This window comes from Passer montanus, unplaced genomic scaffold (genome assembly GCF_014805655.1).
Source record: "Passer montanus isolate IOZ18808 unplaced genomic scaffold, ASM1480565v1 scaffold80, whole genome shotgun sequence".
Lineage (NCBI taxonomy): Eukaryota > Metazoa > Chordata > Aves > Passeriformes > Passeridae > Passer > Passer montanus.
The window spans coordinates 2,255,586-2,271,641 of NW_024373257.1; the positions used below are offsets into that span (position 1 = coordinate 2,255,586).

Here is a 16,056-nt window from a genome sequence, read left to right on the forward strand (position 1 = left end):
AATAAGGAGGTCACACCTCCAAAAAGATTCAATTATTCAAAATAAATGAGAGTGATATAGTTAAGTCACAGCATTTTATGGCGTTGCACAACATAATGCATTTCAGTCAGCAGGGAATTGTTCCAGAAGAGCAATCATATATGTGATAAGACTAGGAAACAAAGAGTAAGAAATATAGGAAATACTGAAAACCAATTATTGGACAGGAAACATTTGTTTGGAATTTAGGATGTTCTAATTGTCGCATCATCAAACTAATTAACACAATTTCCTGAGAGAGCAACCTGAGAGTCTCAAATGGGAGACTGCCTGGAATTGTACAGATCCCAGCTAAGTGAACAGCACTGTGATATAATTTTGAGAATATCCACCCCTGTTTCAATCTGGCAAACTTCTCTTACACAGTTCTGCTCTAAAGAATCATTAGGCAAAATGGTGCCCCCTTCCCTCAGTGTGCTCACTGGCTCCATCCATGTCAGACTTTTCTCCTGCTGCAACAATAGTCTAACTCTTGCAGAGACAAAAAAATCATAGAATATTCACATTTAAAACCCATTCATTTAAAAGTTCAAGATACTTAAACCCTGACATGCTTTTAAACCCCATGAAGCAAGCAATTTAATTTGTGTGATAAACTTCCAGTTCCATATATTAGCTTGGTATTTGGCTACCTCTGTGACATTCCACGGACAGTAAACCACAACTAACAAAATGAAATGGAAAATTTTCAAAGTAGTAAGTGTGTGAGAGGACTTGAATTTAGGTTTATATCCACGCCTTGTTATGTCTTATTTCAAAACAGCAGAGTAATTTTTCAGTCCCCTGGACTACTACGCTGTAGTACAGCCACAATGCCAACAGAACATGCTGTGACCCCACAGATTTCAAAAAGGGAATTGATTTTGGCCAACAAGTTAAAGAGGCACAATTAAAAAAAAAAAAAGTTAAATAGCTGCAAGCAAAAGCAGCTTTTCTCCCCCTACAGGGAAGCTTCATCTGTATCGCCACTTGGTGCTGAAGTAAGAGCAAAAGCTTCGCTGGGATAAATAATTCTTTGTTGGACCCACTGATACTAAAAATAGAACAAAACCAAATATTCTACAGCAGCAAACAGGTTTTCCTTGGCATTCAGTATCAAATTTCCACCCTATTCCCAATATGAAAATCCCATATTTTGCAGTCTACCCCCATCCAACCTGTCCAGCTGCATCATTTGATGAGCGACAGCTAGGCCAACAAGATGGCTGCATCTAATGTGGATACCAAGGCATTAACAGATGTACTAATATCTACTCTTTTTAGCACTCTACTGTCCTAAAATTCCTGTTTGTCACCTACTGGAGGTTTCTGTATGTTTTCTATATGCTGGGAAAAATGTGCAATGAGAGAAAGCAGTGACAAAAAGCTAAAACAAGCAAGTGATTATGACACAAACTAGCTCAAATGAACTGGCAGTGACAGAAGACAGACCTTCAGTGTACAAAAGGGCTCTGCTGCACCACACAGAGACCTGTGCAATAAAGATGCAATTAAGGAGAAGAACACAGACTCCTTTGTAACAACATGGACTTCATCTGGTTGGCGTGACTGCTGCCAAGGGAAAAGCAGCTGTGACTTTGCAGTTGTACTGCAGAAGGGATCACACTTGTGTTTTTCCATCAGATGTATTTGTTACTGGGATACACTGGTATCACTTTGCCCTTAGCAGTAGTGAATTCAAGAAAAGTCTTTCTCTAAGTTTTCTTTTTATTTATAATCAGGTGAGAGTAACTCACATAGTTATTTCTTGTTAAGATAAGCTGTGACCTAGGCAGAGCAGTATTATCTAGGCTTAAAACCTTAATGAGGATATAAATTTACATCACTTAACACTGATGACCGTAAACATGTTTTAAATAGACAGATTTATTCCCTTTATCTTTGCTGACCCAAGAAAATGCACATGAAGGAGGGAGAGGGAGTGAGGTCTCAGAGTCAGCAGCACACTGCCAAGGGAATCAGTAATTAGGGGAGGCACACTGTCTCCCAGCATTTATACCCTTCAAATACTAGTAAGTAATCAGTTAAGTAAGTCACTCCTGTTGAGGAGACATGATCTTAACACATTCCACCAAACAGGTGTACCATTATGTAGGAAGTAATGTGTATATATCAGTTCAGGTACTGCCGAAGGGAATATCTGGATATGTATTTCAAGTCTTATTTTACATATTTTTAGATTTTATACAATGAAATGAAAAACATTATTACTATGTAATACATGCCTTCTTCCATTACCAGAAAAAAGTTGACTTAATAATATGGAAATGAGTGAAAACAGCCTCCTCCCAGATATTGACAGCCAAGGTCTTTTGTCATGGTTTACCAAATTTGACCTAACTCACTTGATGGAAGAAGACTAGTCATGGCAAACTGTCTTTCAGCCTTGACAATTTCCTATCATTATTTTAAAGTACAGTGTGAATCAATCTATCAGAGTTTTGCACATTCAGATATCTAGGAAATTAATTTCAGAGAAGACAGTAACACGCCAGATGGGGTAACTTCATCTACTCTTAGATGGAAGAGTTTCTTAACAATGCTAATTACACTTTAAGGTGAATTAAATTAAATTCATTAATCAATACAGGAGACTATTAAATTCATAGTCTACTGTACTGGTAGAGCCCTCCTCTATTTTTCATGGGATATTATTTGGATTAAAAAATTACCTTAAACAGTTATGAATTCAAAATTATTTGCTCTTAGCAAGAACTCCTTCACTATCCATTTTCCTTATTTTCATTTTTTATTTTTAAAAGAAGTGTATCAAATTATGTCTTGTACTAAAGAAAAGTGACAGAGAACTCTTCATTCATTAGGACAACTAAATAAACATTATAGAATAACTAACGTACTCTATTAGAGACTCAAACGCCCTCTTTAAAAATAAAATATTTTCAATATTTACCTGAGCCTGTAATTTCCACTTTTTTTAATGTGCATTTCATAATGTTGTGCTTTCCTAGAACAAAAGCTAAGAGGAACATTTTGGGCAATAACTGCATTAGCTAATCTGATATCACGGGCCTGAAATTTCTCAGCGAGGAAACAATTAACAGAGGCTTTTGGCACCTCTCTTCCTCTTTCTTTCATTAAGAAATATCTGAAGACAATGTGGAAATAAAAAAATTAAGCTGATTGCTGAGGCAGATAAATAGCCTAACTGCAGTAGATTTCTCCAAAGCCTCTGTTAGAGTTGATCTGCTGCTACTGCTGACTCATACACAGCACCTAGCAAGAACTATTCATTTTTCTTAATGTGTATCCACTTACTAATTCCTTTAAAGAATGACTCAGGAGCTTCATAATTATTCTTTTCCTTAAGGCAATTTCAAGTCTGAGGTTTTTCAGAGACTTAATTCAGACACCTCTTAGGAGTTTTGGAGTACTGTTCATGGGTAAGAGTGACAAACTGCAGAACTGGTACTTTTCTGATATCTGGTTGAGTATTTACACAATGCATTGTGAAGCCCTACAGTCACTTTCATCAGAGCTTCATGTCCCTGAAACTCTTCTCTTCTAATGAGTTTCACAGCCCAGCTCACTACTAGCCAGATTTTTCTTAGAATGGTCAGCCAGGTGATTTGACACAAATATAGCCCATTTTATTTTCAAGGATTAACCGATTTATGTTGAGAAAGCTGACCACAGTCCATGCAATTACAAAGTTACAACAGTACCAGCAGGTTGGCTGCAAGAGCTAAAGTATCATCTTTGCCACCTAACTTCCATAATTTCAGAAAATTACATTACTACAACACTGTTGTTATGCAGCACCCTGCTCATAGGAAGAGCGTTAATGACAAACAAAAGAAAATTTCACTAAGAGCCAAGTTACATAATGTCACAGAGAAAAATATAATTTCTTTAAGCAGGCTCCAAAGATACACTGATTAGCAGGAAAAATAAATAATGGTTAAAGAAAGAGGCAAGCCTGATGAAGACATCGCTAACAAAAAAGTATCTATAAACAATGCCATATTACACACAGGAGACATGGCTAAGACCATCACTGAACAATCAATGGTAACAATTTTAAGAACACAGCAGCTAAGAATCACCAAATGATGCCATAATTCAACAATTTCAAACAGATTTCAAGAGGGTGGCAGAGTGAAAATTTCTTTCACTGAACAATGAAATCAATGAAAAAAATAGCAAGGCACAAAAAGCACTTCGTGGATACCTAAAAGAAGATGTCTTCTAGTAAACCTATTGTTCCTTCTTTTGATAAAGGCATAATGCGTTTTTGCCTTATCATGGAAGTGATAGCGTTATAAAAGCCCATCAATTCAAGGCTATCTCACAGAGGTCATGCTGCAGACTGCAATTTAAGTCCAGGCAGGAAGGATAAACTGTTCCCAAGGGTAGAGCATGTTGTATTACGTACACAACACAAGAATGATTCATAAGCCTTAAGAGGTTAGGAAGAATATCAGAAGCATGTATATTAACTGACAGATATTCTCAGATATGAGGGTGAAGAACAGGGTTTTTTTTTAACAAATACAATGATAAGGAAATGGAAAAGTAAGATGTTACAAAATTAATTCCAAGGCAACAATTCAATCTAGATGACCTTAGTATAAGGAAATATCTAGTAAATGCTCTGTCAAAATCAGTGTCACATGGCCTCTGACATCATCTATTCCAGGTTAAAATAGAGTAGTAAAAGCTATCACCATAAAATAAACTTTTGTCAATGATAGTGCTTATTTATCAGTAATAAAATCTCCCACAACAAAGATCTCAGAATTTAACATAGAGCCCTTTCAGGACAAAAAACATCCCAAAACACAAAGTCACTACGGATAATCTCAAAAATATTTTTCCCAGTAAGAGTACCTAATACTAAAAATTGCAGAAAAAAAATTCATAGACTGCTCACATGAAGCATAACTTGTGTGCAATATGAATTAGGTGTCAAGTCACTTTATAAAAATAATATTATAAACTGTTTAGAAACTCAACGTTAATCCTAAAACATTCTATGCATGTGTACACACATGTGCAGAAAAAAATGCATATAGGAAATTTTTTGTTCTTTACAAATAAAAGCTCAGGGAATTGTCCATACAGCCTAGTTTGGATAAGAGTTTCAGCTGGTGCAAACTCATGCTTTGCCCATTATAAACTAAGTTATCTTAGTTCACATCAGCTGAGAATTTGGAATTTTTTTTTTCTCCAATTCAACTTCAGTTTCAATGCATTTGTATTGACACATTTTGTTTTTTCAACCCAACAACTGTTCAATGAGATGCTGTGAGCTAAAGCATGAAGTGCAGCCTCTCACTGTTTAAAGTTACAGGCAGCTTTGTTTACAAATGTCTGGGTTTAGCTGTTGTGCAGAGTTTGAGAAGTTACCTTTCGGACTGAAGCCAAACGATTCATCATTAGAGACTCTTCTCTATCATCATCATCATCCAAGTCCAACATGGGCATACTAAAGCTATCCATAATACTGCAGCACCTGGAATTCTCATCCCTGGGATCAAAAGGATCCACAATGATTGGCTCAGTCCCTTTGATTTCACAGCGGCAGAAAGGGCAGCCTTGGCCATCTGATTCCTACAGTAAGACAAAAATGTAGATAAATTGAAAAAAAAAAAAGGAAACAAAGCCAGCAATAATTTTAAAAGTAGGAGTTATACCTTTTACACAGAAACATCCTCAATCAGTCTCTAAAAGCTTGTAAAGAAGAACTGGAGTAAACAGGAAACAGATTAACAAATATTTAACTATAGTAAATCTTAAAATGTCTGCACATTAAAGCTTTCTCTCTTCAATAGACTAAGCTTCACTTAAAAATGACTAATCAAAATGTAGCTATTATCTCTACAAAGCACTAAATCAGTCTTAATATTATAGGTCAGGAAGTAACACATTTTCTTTCAGGCATACATTTTGCTATTTCTTCAAGAGAAGGAAGGTGAGGTGTGTAGACAGAGATAATGCATTTTATTATACACTTTTTATATTAACCATAAAGTATTTCTTTTTCATTTGATGTTAGGAAATGCAGGCAGGTTTTATGGCATGGAGCTCTTCTTGGAAAAACATATTCAGTCCATCACAGCTGCTGCATTACCAGCACTCAGAGCACCTAAAGCTACAAACAGCTTTCTTCACATTTACATAAAAAATCAGGACTTAACTACATTTTCAATAAATTATATAAAACATGGAATTATTTTATTAGAATATATTATCAGAAACAAGAACTACTTGAATTTTTATTTTAAAGTAGTATGTGTTCAATAATTGTCAAGCAGCCACATTCAATTCCTTTTACCTATTTCAGAACTGTATTTTTTCTCATCAGAAATAAACAAAAAGCCTTGAGATTGAGACTACTAATGAACAAAAATCAGAGAAGTCTTTCGAGCACTTATAGAAATATTCCATCAAGAAGCACAACACGGATTTCAATTATTATAGAAAACAAACAAAAACAAACCTACCACCAAACAAATAAAACCACAAACAAACCCACACTCAGAAGAACCATGAAGCTTTGAGAGTTCAAGATAATTCAAAGTGAAATTAGAAATCACACTGTGTTGTATTTGCAGTCAGGTAGACAAACAGCTAAAGAAATATTAACACCAAAATTTATTTCTACTATACTGAAATATAACCAATCAAGCACAGGTTTTTAGTTTATGAGATGCAAAAACATTAACTTTTTTCTAGCATTATTTTTATCTTGACACTTGCCAGTCTTACTAAACTGACAGATCATTTTACAGTTTTTGGATGAGCTGCATCACAAGGTCAGATAAGCATAAATGATTGTCTCCTGACATCACTTGCAGGATTAGCACTGGATTTTCATTTTGTATGGAAAGACACATCTACTCTACTTTCAGCACCATAACAACTAACTAGTCAACTTTAGTGCCTCAAAAAACATCTTCAAATTATATGGTCCTACTGAAGGTGCCACAGTCAAGTGAACCGAAGTCCTCCCTCACTCTATACAACTCCTTAGAGCTTCATTTTCTATTAAAAAACCTTACCAATGAGGCACAGAGCTTTTCGTTTTCAAGGCTTTCTTGTGCCTATGTTCTGCACTAGCAGTTTCCATTCTTTTTTTTGAAAAGCCTTAATAACAAAACACATCATCAGACTCATATTCAACAGTATGACTATATACATGAGATGTCTGTATTAATACACACACCTGTCCATGCCGTCAGAAAGGTTATTTGGAACATTATTAACCTTACAATACAGCCTATATGCTCATATGCTTTTAGAAAACACATACTTTTCAGACAATAGATTTCTGCAGTGTAAAATGACATTTTACTCCTGTTGTGTAATATAAAAAGGAAACAAGTAAACCAAGTCTTATTTGAGAGATTGAGCCCCATAACAGTGAACAGCTCAATCATCCTCAGTATTCTATGCAGATTGGATGCTGCTTACTCAATTTTTTTCTGCTCAGTGAAAACATCTGTATTGGATCTCTTGAGGCATGCCTAACGAGCCATTATGCTGCCAATTAAACAACCCACCAGAAGCTCACAACAGCTGATGCTGTTACTGTGTAATACCTCTTCATTGCCTCACTAATTATACAAAAGTTAAATTTGTAATGAAGTCTGAAATGTACCTGACCAATTACAGCTGATGTTCTGATGTCTTCTGAGCCTAAAATGCTTTGTCATTGTCTTCCTGAATCCCTGTCCCATAGCCAGGTACTGGGGACCTCAGCTTCTCAAGTCTCCAGAATCAGAACACATCACTGGCCTAAGACTGCAACATGCTCCTACCACACCACAAGATACCAAACAATCAGGAGCACTAAGATTTCAGTCCTTCTGCTTAGCCTTGTCAGCTCAGCCAAAAAACAAATGAACAAGCAAACAAAACCAACAAAAGTATGCACCTCAGAATTTTTCAGAATTTTTAAAGTCAATGATTTATGTCATTCAGAATGAAACTTGAAAGAATAAATAAAGGGTACTCCTGAAATGAGAAACATTGTTCCAGCTCAGCAGCTACTAAGTAGTGAAATAAATATACTTTTGTGGGTATGCCTCAAATGGAATTTCCTACGGATTTCTGACCTATGACCAATTTGAAAGATTTGTGTTTGCAACACAAAACTGGAAACTGAGAGTTAATTTTCAAGAAACCTTTATTGCTAATGGAAGAAAATCTCAAATGATACTTCTGGTATATTGTGTTGGTTTGCCACTGAGGCTTTCTTAATTAGGTAGAAAATGTCCTAATTAGAAAAGGAAAATTATAGTACTGGAAGACATGCCACAAATATAACAGTAAAAACACAGTGATGGAGGATGAACTAATTTAAAAACACATCTAAAATGGACTAGACTCAAGGATTCTTTTTACTCTTCTCACTACATTTGTAAGCAAAGACTGATTATTAAGTGTGGAACAAAATCCTCTCTGAGAACTGGTTGAACCTTACTTCTCCCCATAAAATATAGATACAAAAGAAGGGGCAGGGATGATGCACAACAGTAAAGAGGAATGACCTCAGCTTTAGACATTACTTTTTAGGTCAACTGCCCTGAACTAAGGGTGCCCATTCTCCCTTTTCTCACAGACTGGTGCATCCATGAACAAGATGGACAAAACACACCAACCTGGGTCACCAGGAAGCCTCTGAGCTTTTTTGGATGTTCTGTAAATGACTTTGAGAGAAGGGAGTTTCCCCTCTATTCAATCTCTTAATTCAACAACCATCTAAAGCCATCTAGGTGTTTCAGTGCTTTGCATGCTACTAATGTGAAACACAGGCATCCTAAAAGCTTAATTTCCCTCAGGTCAATTCATGACCTCTACTACTGAGTGAATCCTCCTCTCACCAAAGACACCCCTTCTCCTTATAAAATGCTGTCTATGCAGTTATCCATTCCCAGCAGCTATGTGTCCTCTGTGCCTTTGAAATACATCATGAAGTGACCTAAGTGACTGAATTGGCACCAAATACCCAGCTTGTACTGTCTGAGTAGGTCCTGGACTCAGGAAGTAGTTTCCACTCAGCAGCAGTCAGCAAATGGCCTTGGCAAGACTACGAGGCCAGACTGTAAAGACTCCTGGAGCTTTATTTTCACAGATTTCTGGTTGGAAAAAGAGGATGTTTACAATTTTAAATATATATATCCTTGCACCTGGAAAAGTAAACATATACCCACATTGTAAACACCAAGGTAACAGAAATCCATCCCCTTCCCCACCAACTAAACTATGACAGTACCTGCCATGCTGTAAGACAAGAAGTGCACATAAGGTGTCCACAAGGCTCTATCTTCACATCCTTGTCATTCTCTGCACAGATTTTACACAGCTGAAAAGTGGAACCCATTTCACAGTACAATTCATACTGCTCCTGTAACAAAAGAAAGTCAAGCAATTATTTTTTTCCAATTATTTGTACACAAAGAATATACTTCTCCAAATGCCCGGTTTTTGAATCTGCTTTACTTATTAATCAAAGAAACTCTTGCTACTGATCTGTCTAAAAGCCACACTAAGGTTACTGAAACAGCTTTTTCCAAACTGTGATATACTAAAATACATACCAAAAAGTGTTAAAAATATCTGTGCTCATTAGATTTTGTATAGACTTGTTATATGTAACTGCAATGCAAGGCACAAATCCTACTTTTCCTTGGTTGCAGATAAAAGGAAGAAAATGAACATATTAAGTGAAAAATGGGAACAAAACTGGGATTTTAATTTCTAGGTATGAATTTAGGACTAAGAAGATTATTGGATTGAAAATTGCCAAGCAAGAGGCTTTTTTTACCTGCAGCAAGGATGTTGTATAGCAGTATGCTAAAGTACACAATCCTCGTAAAGGAAGTATGGCAAGAACACCCTGCAGGAAACTTGGCAACAGTCATGCACAGATTATTCAGTGCTTTGCATCCTTACTAGACTGACAGGAAGGTAGAACACCACCATTTGAAGGAATAAATAATAGACAAAACTCAAGTTCAGAACAGCTTTCTAGAAATAGTTATTGTTGGGTAACTGACAGTTAAATGCATTTGAATTGAAATAAGCTTTTTTAGCCTTGAAAAACCAAATTTTGAAAGCCTAAAGTACAATCCAGATTATGGGAAAACAAGCAGCTACTGCTAAGAGAAGTGAGGGGACATGAGGCTAAGAAAAAGAGAAAACAAAAGAGAAAGCTTGTATCTGCAGCTCTAGTCAGTGTACTAAAGATGCTTATGGGGGAGCTCTAGCAACGAATCCATCTGCATCAATCTAGCCCTGCAGCCACTTTCATACCATCTTTTCATCATTTAAGGAGGTATACTGACAACTTTAAACCTCTTCAGTTATATATTATTTAAGGCAGACTCACATAATTCGGACTCTGTTGAATTACCATCAGAATTAGCTAATAATGTTCTCATAACTACATGCGCAGAAGCAACTTGATTCATTCAATGGATTCAAAATAAAATATGATTGGCTTGTGAAGAACAAAGTAGTCATTGACCATGTGCTGCTTCTTCTTTCTTTGAGAAAAAGTGAAGATATGGGCTGAAGCATTTCTCTACACAACACAAATACCTGATAAATCTCCATTACTCTTTCATTATTATCTTAACACTGGAGGGAAAAGATGGAACTCAGAGAAGTAGAAGTATTCAAGTTGTCTTCAGGTAATTGTTTTTAGGAATTCTCTTACAAAACAGATATATTTGTAATGGTATTTGTGATAATAACATAGTAAAGAATACTTTTCTAAAATACTTCTGGAGTGGAATGCACATAGAGCACCCAGAAGTACAGAAGATTCAGCATGTCATCCAGTTTGATCTGAAGAAACAGAAGACCATCTGGAATAGCAATGCTTGTCAGATGTCTTTCTTTGAACATATCCTCAAGTCTTCCACATGTTTTCATAGGAAAAATGTTCTACACACTATTCCTTAACCTTCTAATATTAATTTCAGCACCATTTTTAATCAAGGATCTGTCTGGTGTGGTTACTTCCTACTACTTGACTATCAAATATCTGCAGAATTAATCACATCACCACTTAACAAGACTATAAACACAACTACATATTCTAATTTTCTCTGCAATGTGACTCTGTTTAGGCATTTACCTACTTCTGCTGCTTTCCATGATCTCTTTCAATTTGCACCAAAGACAAAGAAGAAAGGAGAAAACTGGATACCTGGAACTGGTATTTTTGTGATGTATGAACTTTTCCTCCTGGACTTGCCAAGCAACTATACCATTGTTATTCAGGCTTCAAAACGATCATTTGATCCTCATATTCTGTATTTGCCTTTGTTATTAGCATGGAAAAAACAAGCTACATAAATCTGTTACATAAATATCAGAAAAACCTTTAGTAGCTGTTTGAAACACTTCTCACTTGGAAAAGGCTCACAAATAAACAAAACAATCCAAGACATGCCATCTGCATCTCCATCCACTCTACAGTTTAAAGGATTATTATCCTGTTACTCACCTAAGCCATTTTATCAACAGCATATTTTCTCTCTTATGAACTTATTACTCACATTTTAGTAAAAGCTTATTATTACTGCTAGGTGAGATATTAAGGGAAGTGAAGATTATAAAGTAACTCAAAACTCTGCCAACATACCTGTGTGACTTTTATGTGATCATGTGGTGTGGGTTCACACAATCCTGTCAAATCAGGATTATAACTTCGTCCATCTGGGAACAGATAGCTGCATCACAAGAAGACTGTTATAAATATGCACATTTCTTTAGCTTTATTAGCTAAATCATACTTACAAAATTTCAAGGGGCCAGAATAAGTTACAGTAGACATTAACTAAAATAAATCGTCTTTCCTCAGCCATCTATTTTATCTTTTGAGTGTAACTGAACTGCTACATATTCATTTTGACACATGCTCAAGCATATTTGTAAAAGCAGAGGAAAGATTTTGATATCACTTGGCTAGCTACCACTAGCATGCATCTGAGCTTTGATTAGCAGATAACCTTCTAGGGGTAGCCCAAAAGAGTATTATTTCAGATCTTTGTTTCTCAGTGAATTCATACTTCTTAGTGATTTCCCACTGGGAGCATCATGCTCAGGACTCTTTAGACTGTTTTAAGTAAAGCTGCAGAAAAGAAGGCAACACATTTGTGTGTATTTGTATTATGATAGATATATAATCTTATATATGCCACAATATTATATATGGGCATATCTGTGTATATTATGACAAGAATCTACACTGAGAACTTCTGATGCACACTGGACATTACACAAGAACCAATGGGAGCATTTCAATTGTGTGGGAAATTAAAAATGGTTAAATGATATTACAGCAACCCTAAGATGTTCTATATTCAGGTTTATGTTACCTGTAACTCAGAAACAGTTTCTTAATGGTCATATATTTTTAAGTCACATAATGAAAAAGTCATGAGGTACAAAAATATCACTCTGCATAAAACATTCTCAGCTCCAGTTTTTGTTTGCTCAGTTTTTGCCAGAGAGAAACACTACCAATATAAGTGTGTTTTATTACAGGCATGAAAAAATACTAGACTGTGTAGGACTGAGAAAAATTATGAGACTGCAAAAGATTTATCAATCTTTTTTTTCTTTTGAGGATTGATCAATTGCCTTTTCTTTTTATTTCACATTATATATATTTATATTGGGTATACCAAAGCATGTATCCCAGTGAAAAGATTCTGACACCAAATATTTTTCTGTTACTTCAGCCAACCTAGCAAAAATATACTACTTCTCCTTATAAACTTACTTTCTCTAATAATTATAAATCTTTTCAGTAAACTATTAGAATGCGGAAAATGTTCTGGCTGCACAATATATAAAAAAGCAATTACATAGCTTTCAAATCATTGTCCACAGTTGGACACATGAATAACTGGAAGTAGTAACTGTTCAATAAGCTTAAGTGCATTTGGGACTCTTGGGGGGCTGCAGGGGAAAGGAGGGATCAATGCAATAGCTGTCTAATTTTATTTTCTCAAGGAATTCATTTGCTATGAGATATGACTTTGGTTAACTTTCAGTTACCCTGGTTAGTGGAATTAACTAGAAACAAGTGTTTTTTAAATGAATTAAATAAATGGCTCTTAAACTCTGAAAGAATGCTAACCACCATATGCAGTTTCTCTGTTTTAAACATCTTTAACTACCCTTATAAGCATATAGAGAACAAGGAAATGAGGATTTCATAGCCATGGTAGCTGTAAGAATTGGTACTTACAATCCTTCCCGGCTGCCATCGATCAAAGCTTGAAACAGAGGCTTATTGTGAGGTATGGTCTGCAGTATGTTCCCATCTCCAGTCACATATCCAATGGCCCACTGGCCTAGGCGAGTGCAACTCAGTCTGAAAATGTAGCTTGATAAAAACAGGATGAATGAAAAGTCAGTGGAATTCAGAGTTCAGCAAAAGAAGTGAAGAGAGCAATTATGGCCTCTGATTCAGACATTGAATTAGGTCCCTGAACATTTGGGTAAGATTCCCAATTCTGCCATGTTCTTTGTAGAATTTTAAATAAACTTGTCTCTTCTACACTGTCAGTTTCTCATGGGCAGAAATAAAGTAAGAGTAGCTGCCTACCCCCTGCTTTTCATCTGCTTCTATTTTAGTTCTCAGAGTGAAAGCTGCACAATCACTCTGAGCAGTTTCACTCAGACATGTCCATAAACCTCTTGAAGAAGAGTGTATGATATGATCCAGTCTCCATAGCTACAACAGACACCTTTTGTGCCTGTGCAGGCCAATCACCTGAACAAGTGGAAGGCAAAATATAAAGCCTCCTCAGGTGCAACAGAAACAGGAAAGATGAATGATAAAACCTGCCCTACTAGAAAATGGTAATTTTATGTGAGCCTGTGGAGGTGAACAAGAGAAATACTACTTCTGATTCAGAAAAAACAAATATTAACTACACAATTGGACTTAAACACTTCTCTGTGTTACAGGTGGTAGCTGAGAGTATACATAATGTAGACAGAGAGCACAATCAGAAGACAAGGAAAACAAAAGCAAAAGAATTGGGCAAGTATAGAGCTTCATACTAAAAACTCTACTCCCTTTCATGTCAAACACCATTTCACATGCAAAAACCTCACTGAGAAAAGCGTCTCACAGTGAAAGACCAGACTCAATTCTGTATTACAGAGCTTAATTACACACCAATATTTAATTTTGTTCCAAACTAATATGAGAAATCTAAGCCTCTCTGAAGTTTGACAGAGCTCTTAGAACCATCAGTAGGGCCCACATTACACTGAAGTACTAACTATTCATCTGAACAGAATCTTGTAATTTGCAGGACGTTTTAGTCAGATTAAAGAAGAAATTTCACTTCATATCCCCTCTTTTCCATTCCAGCATTTCACCTAAGCAACTCAGAAAGTAATTTTCTGATATGCAACAGAAAACTACCTTAAAACTAACTGTCTATTTACAAGGAACATAAAAGCTACATGGGATAATTTCTCTATCACAGCATCGGGATCAATAACAGAGAAAATACTAAGTTTTTCAAATGCTCTCAAAATCAACCTATTTGACTTATGTAGTAGTGTCCATGAGTATCAAGCCAAAAATCAGCAGTTTTCTGTTGGAACCACAATATTTTTGTATTATGGACAGGACTACTAGGGTAATTTAAGATACAGTATAGTATTGTGCTAAAAATCGAAAGAAACCAAGTACAAAATATGGGTATAATTGTTGGCAGACTTCACTAATAGTTTTCAAAGCAATGCACTTTAACTATGTGCTTCTGCAGAAGTTTCAACAAAGAGAATTAGGGAAAAAGCTTCATAACTGAAAGATAAAACTACTAAAATAAATTCTAAGTAATATAGGATTAAATCTATTATTGATTTTATTTTTCTCCCAAGTGAAATAAAAACCCCAGGACAATAGTGACATAGTGGTAAAAGCTCAGTTTAACTAATTTACTATGCACAGCACCACATCAAAAGTATTTTAAAACTCTACATGTTATGGTCTTGAATCTGATTGCTTTTCTAGGTGAAGAGTTTATGATATAGAATGATACAGGCAAAGGAAAAAGAAAGATATAAAACACAAAAGTAACACGAAAGCACAGATTAAATTTATAGGTTCAATGTTACCATGAAAGATGTTAAGATGATTTTTGTTTTACCATTAAGTAAAAATTAAATGTAAATTTTGAAAATCAAATTATATTTTGAAAGATGCTTTTCAAGAATGCATTGCTGGTTTTACCTGATTCAGAAGAATAAAAAAAATCAATTTATTTTCAACTTCTTTCTGTTTATTTTTACATATTTAGACTTCAGTATGCTAATACAATATTTTTGCGCTTCACTTCTTCAGTGCTGCAGTGAGTGTTAAATAAAATGCAAAAATATGCAAAATAGAAGTATGAACCTAGCATAATTATGTAGGTTCTGAGACAGCAAGTTTATTTGGAAAGCAACACACAATGAAACCTCTCACCTCCCAGGTTTAGTGCTGTATTTCTGCAGCCTTGCTTTCACTTCATCATATGTCAGGAATGCCATATATCCAGGATGTGTCACAGCTAAGAAGTTCCAATTCCTTAAGATTGAGCCCCACGGCTACAAAGAGAAGACAAACAAGTAAAGAGACTAAGCCAGGTAGTTTTGTATTTCTAATAAAACTCAAGTCTGTGTGCCAGAAACACCCGAAGTGTTCAGCTGAAAAATGCACACTTTTGCTTTAGGTCTGAATGCTACAAAGGACTGTCTTATACACCCAACTTTGCTACAAGTGCTCCTTCAAAAGAATTATTCCAAGAGCACAGATGAACACCTGTTTATTTATTATCAAAATTAATACCTCATCAAGTTGTACACATGGAATAGAAAACAGGTTTCAGCACAGAGGCCATAAGATACCTTAAGTGTTTAAATTTCTCCAAAAGCAAGGAGGAAAAAAAAAAAACCACAAAAAAAGCCCCAAAAAACCCCCAACAACCCAGGAAGGATATGGAGCTGCTGGAGCAAGTCCAGAGGAGAGAC

General features: G+C 35.7%; 1 protein-coding gene across 2 annotated transcripts in view; it reads right to left on the reverse strand.

Moving 5' to 3' along the window:
- Positions 1-16,056, reverse strand: part of CBLB (Cbl proto-oncogene B) — a 127,306-nt gene that overhangs the window by 29,914 nt on the left and 81,336 nt on the right. For both annotated transcript variants that reach the window (XM_039732799.1, XM_039732800.1), the window contains exons 6-10: positions 15,512-15,633; positions 13,271-13,408; positions 11,657-11,744; positions 9,278-9,409; positions 5,407-5,610 (exon numbers count right to left, since the gene is read on the reverse strand). In XM_039732799.1, coding sequence (XP_039588733.1) covers positions 5,407-5,610; positions 9,278-9,409; positions 11,657-11,744; positions 13,271-13,408; positions 15,512-15,633 — 684 coding nt within the window. The remainder of the gene's footprint in view (positions 1-5,406; positions 5,611-9,277; positions 9,410-11,656; positions 11,745-13,270; positions 13,409-15,511; positions 15,634-16,056) is intronic.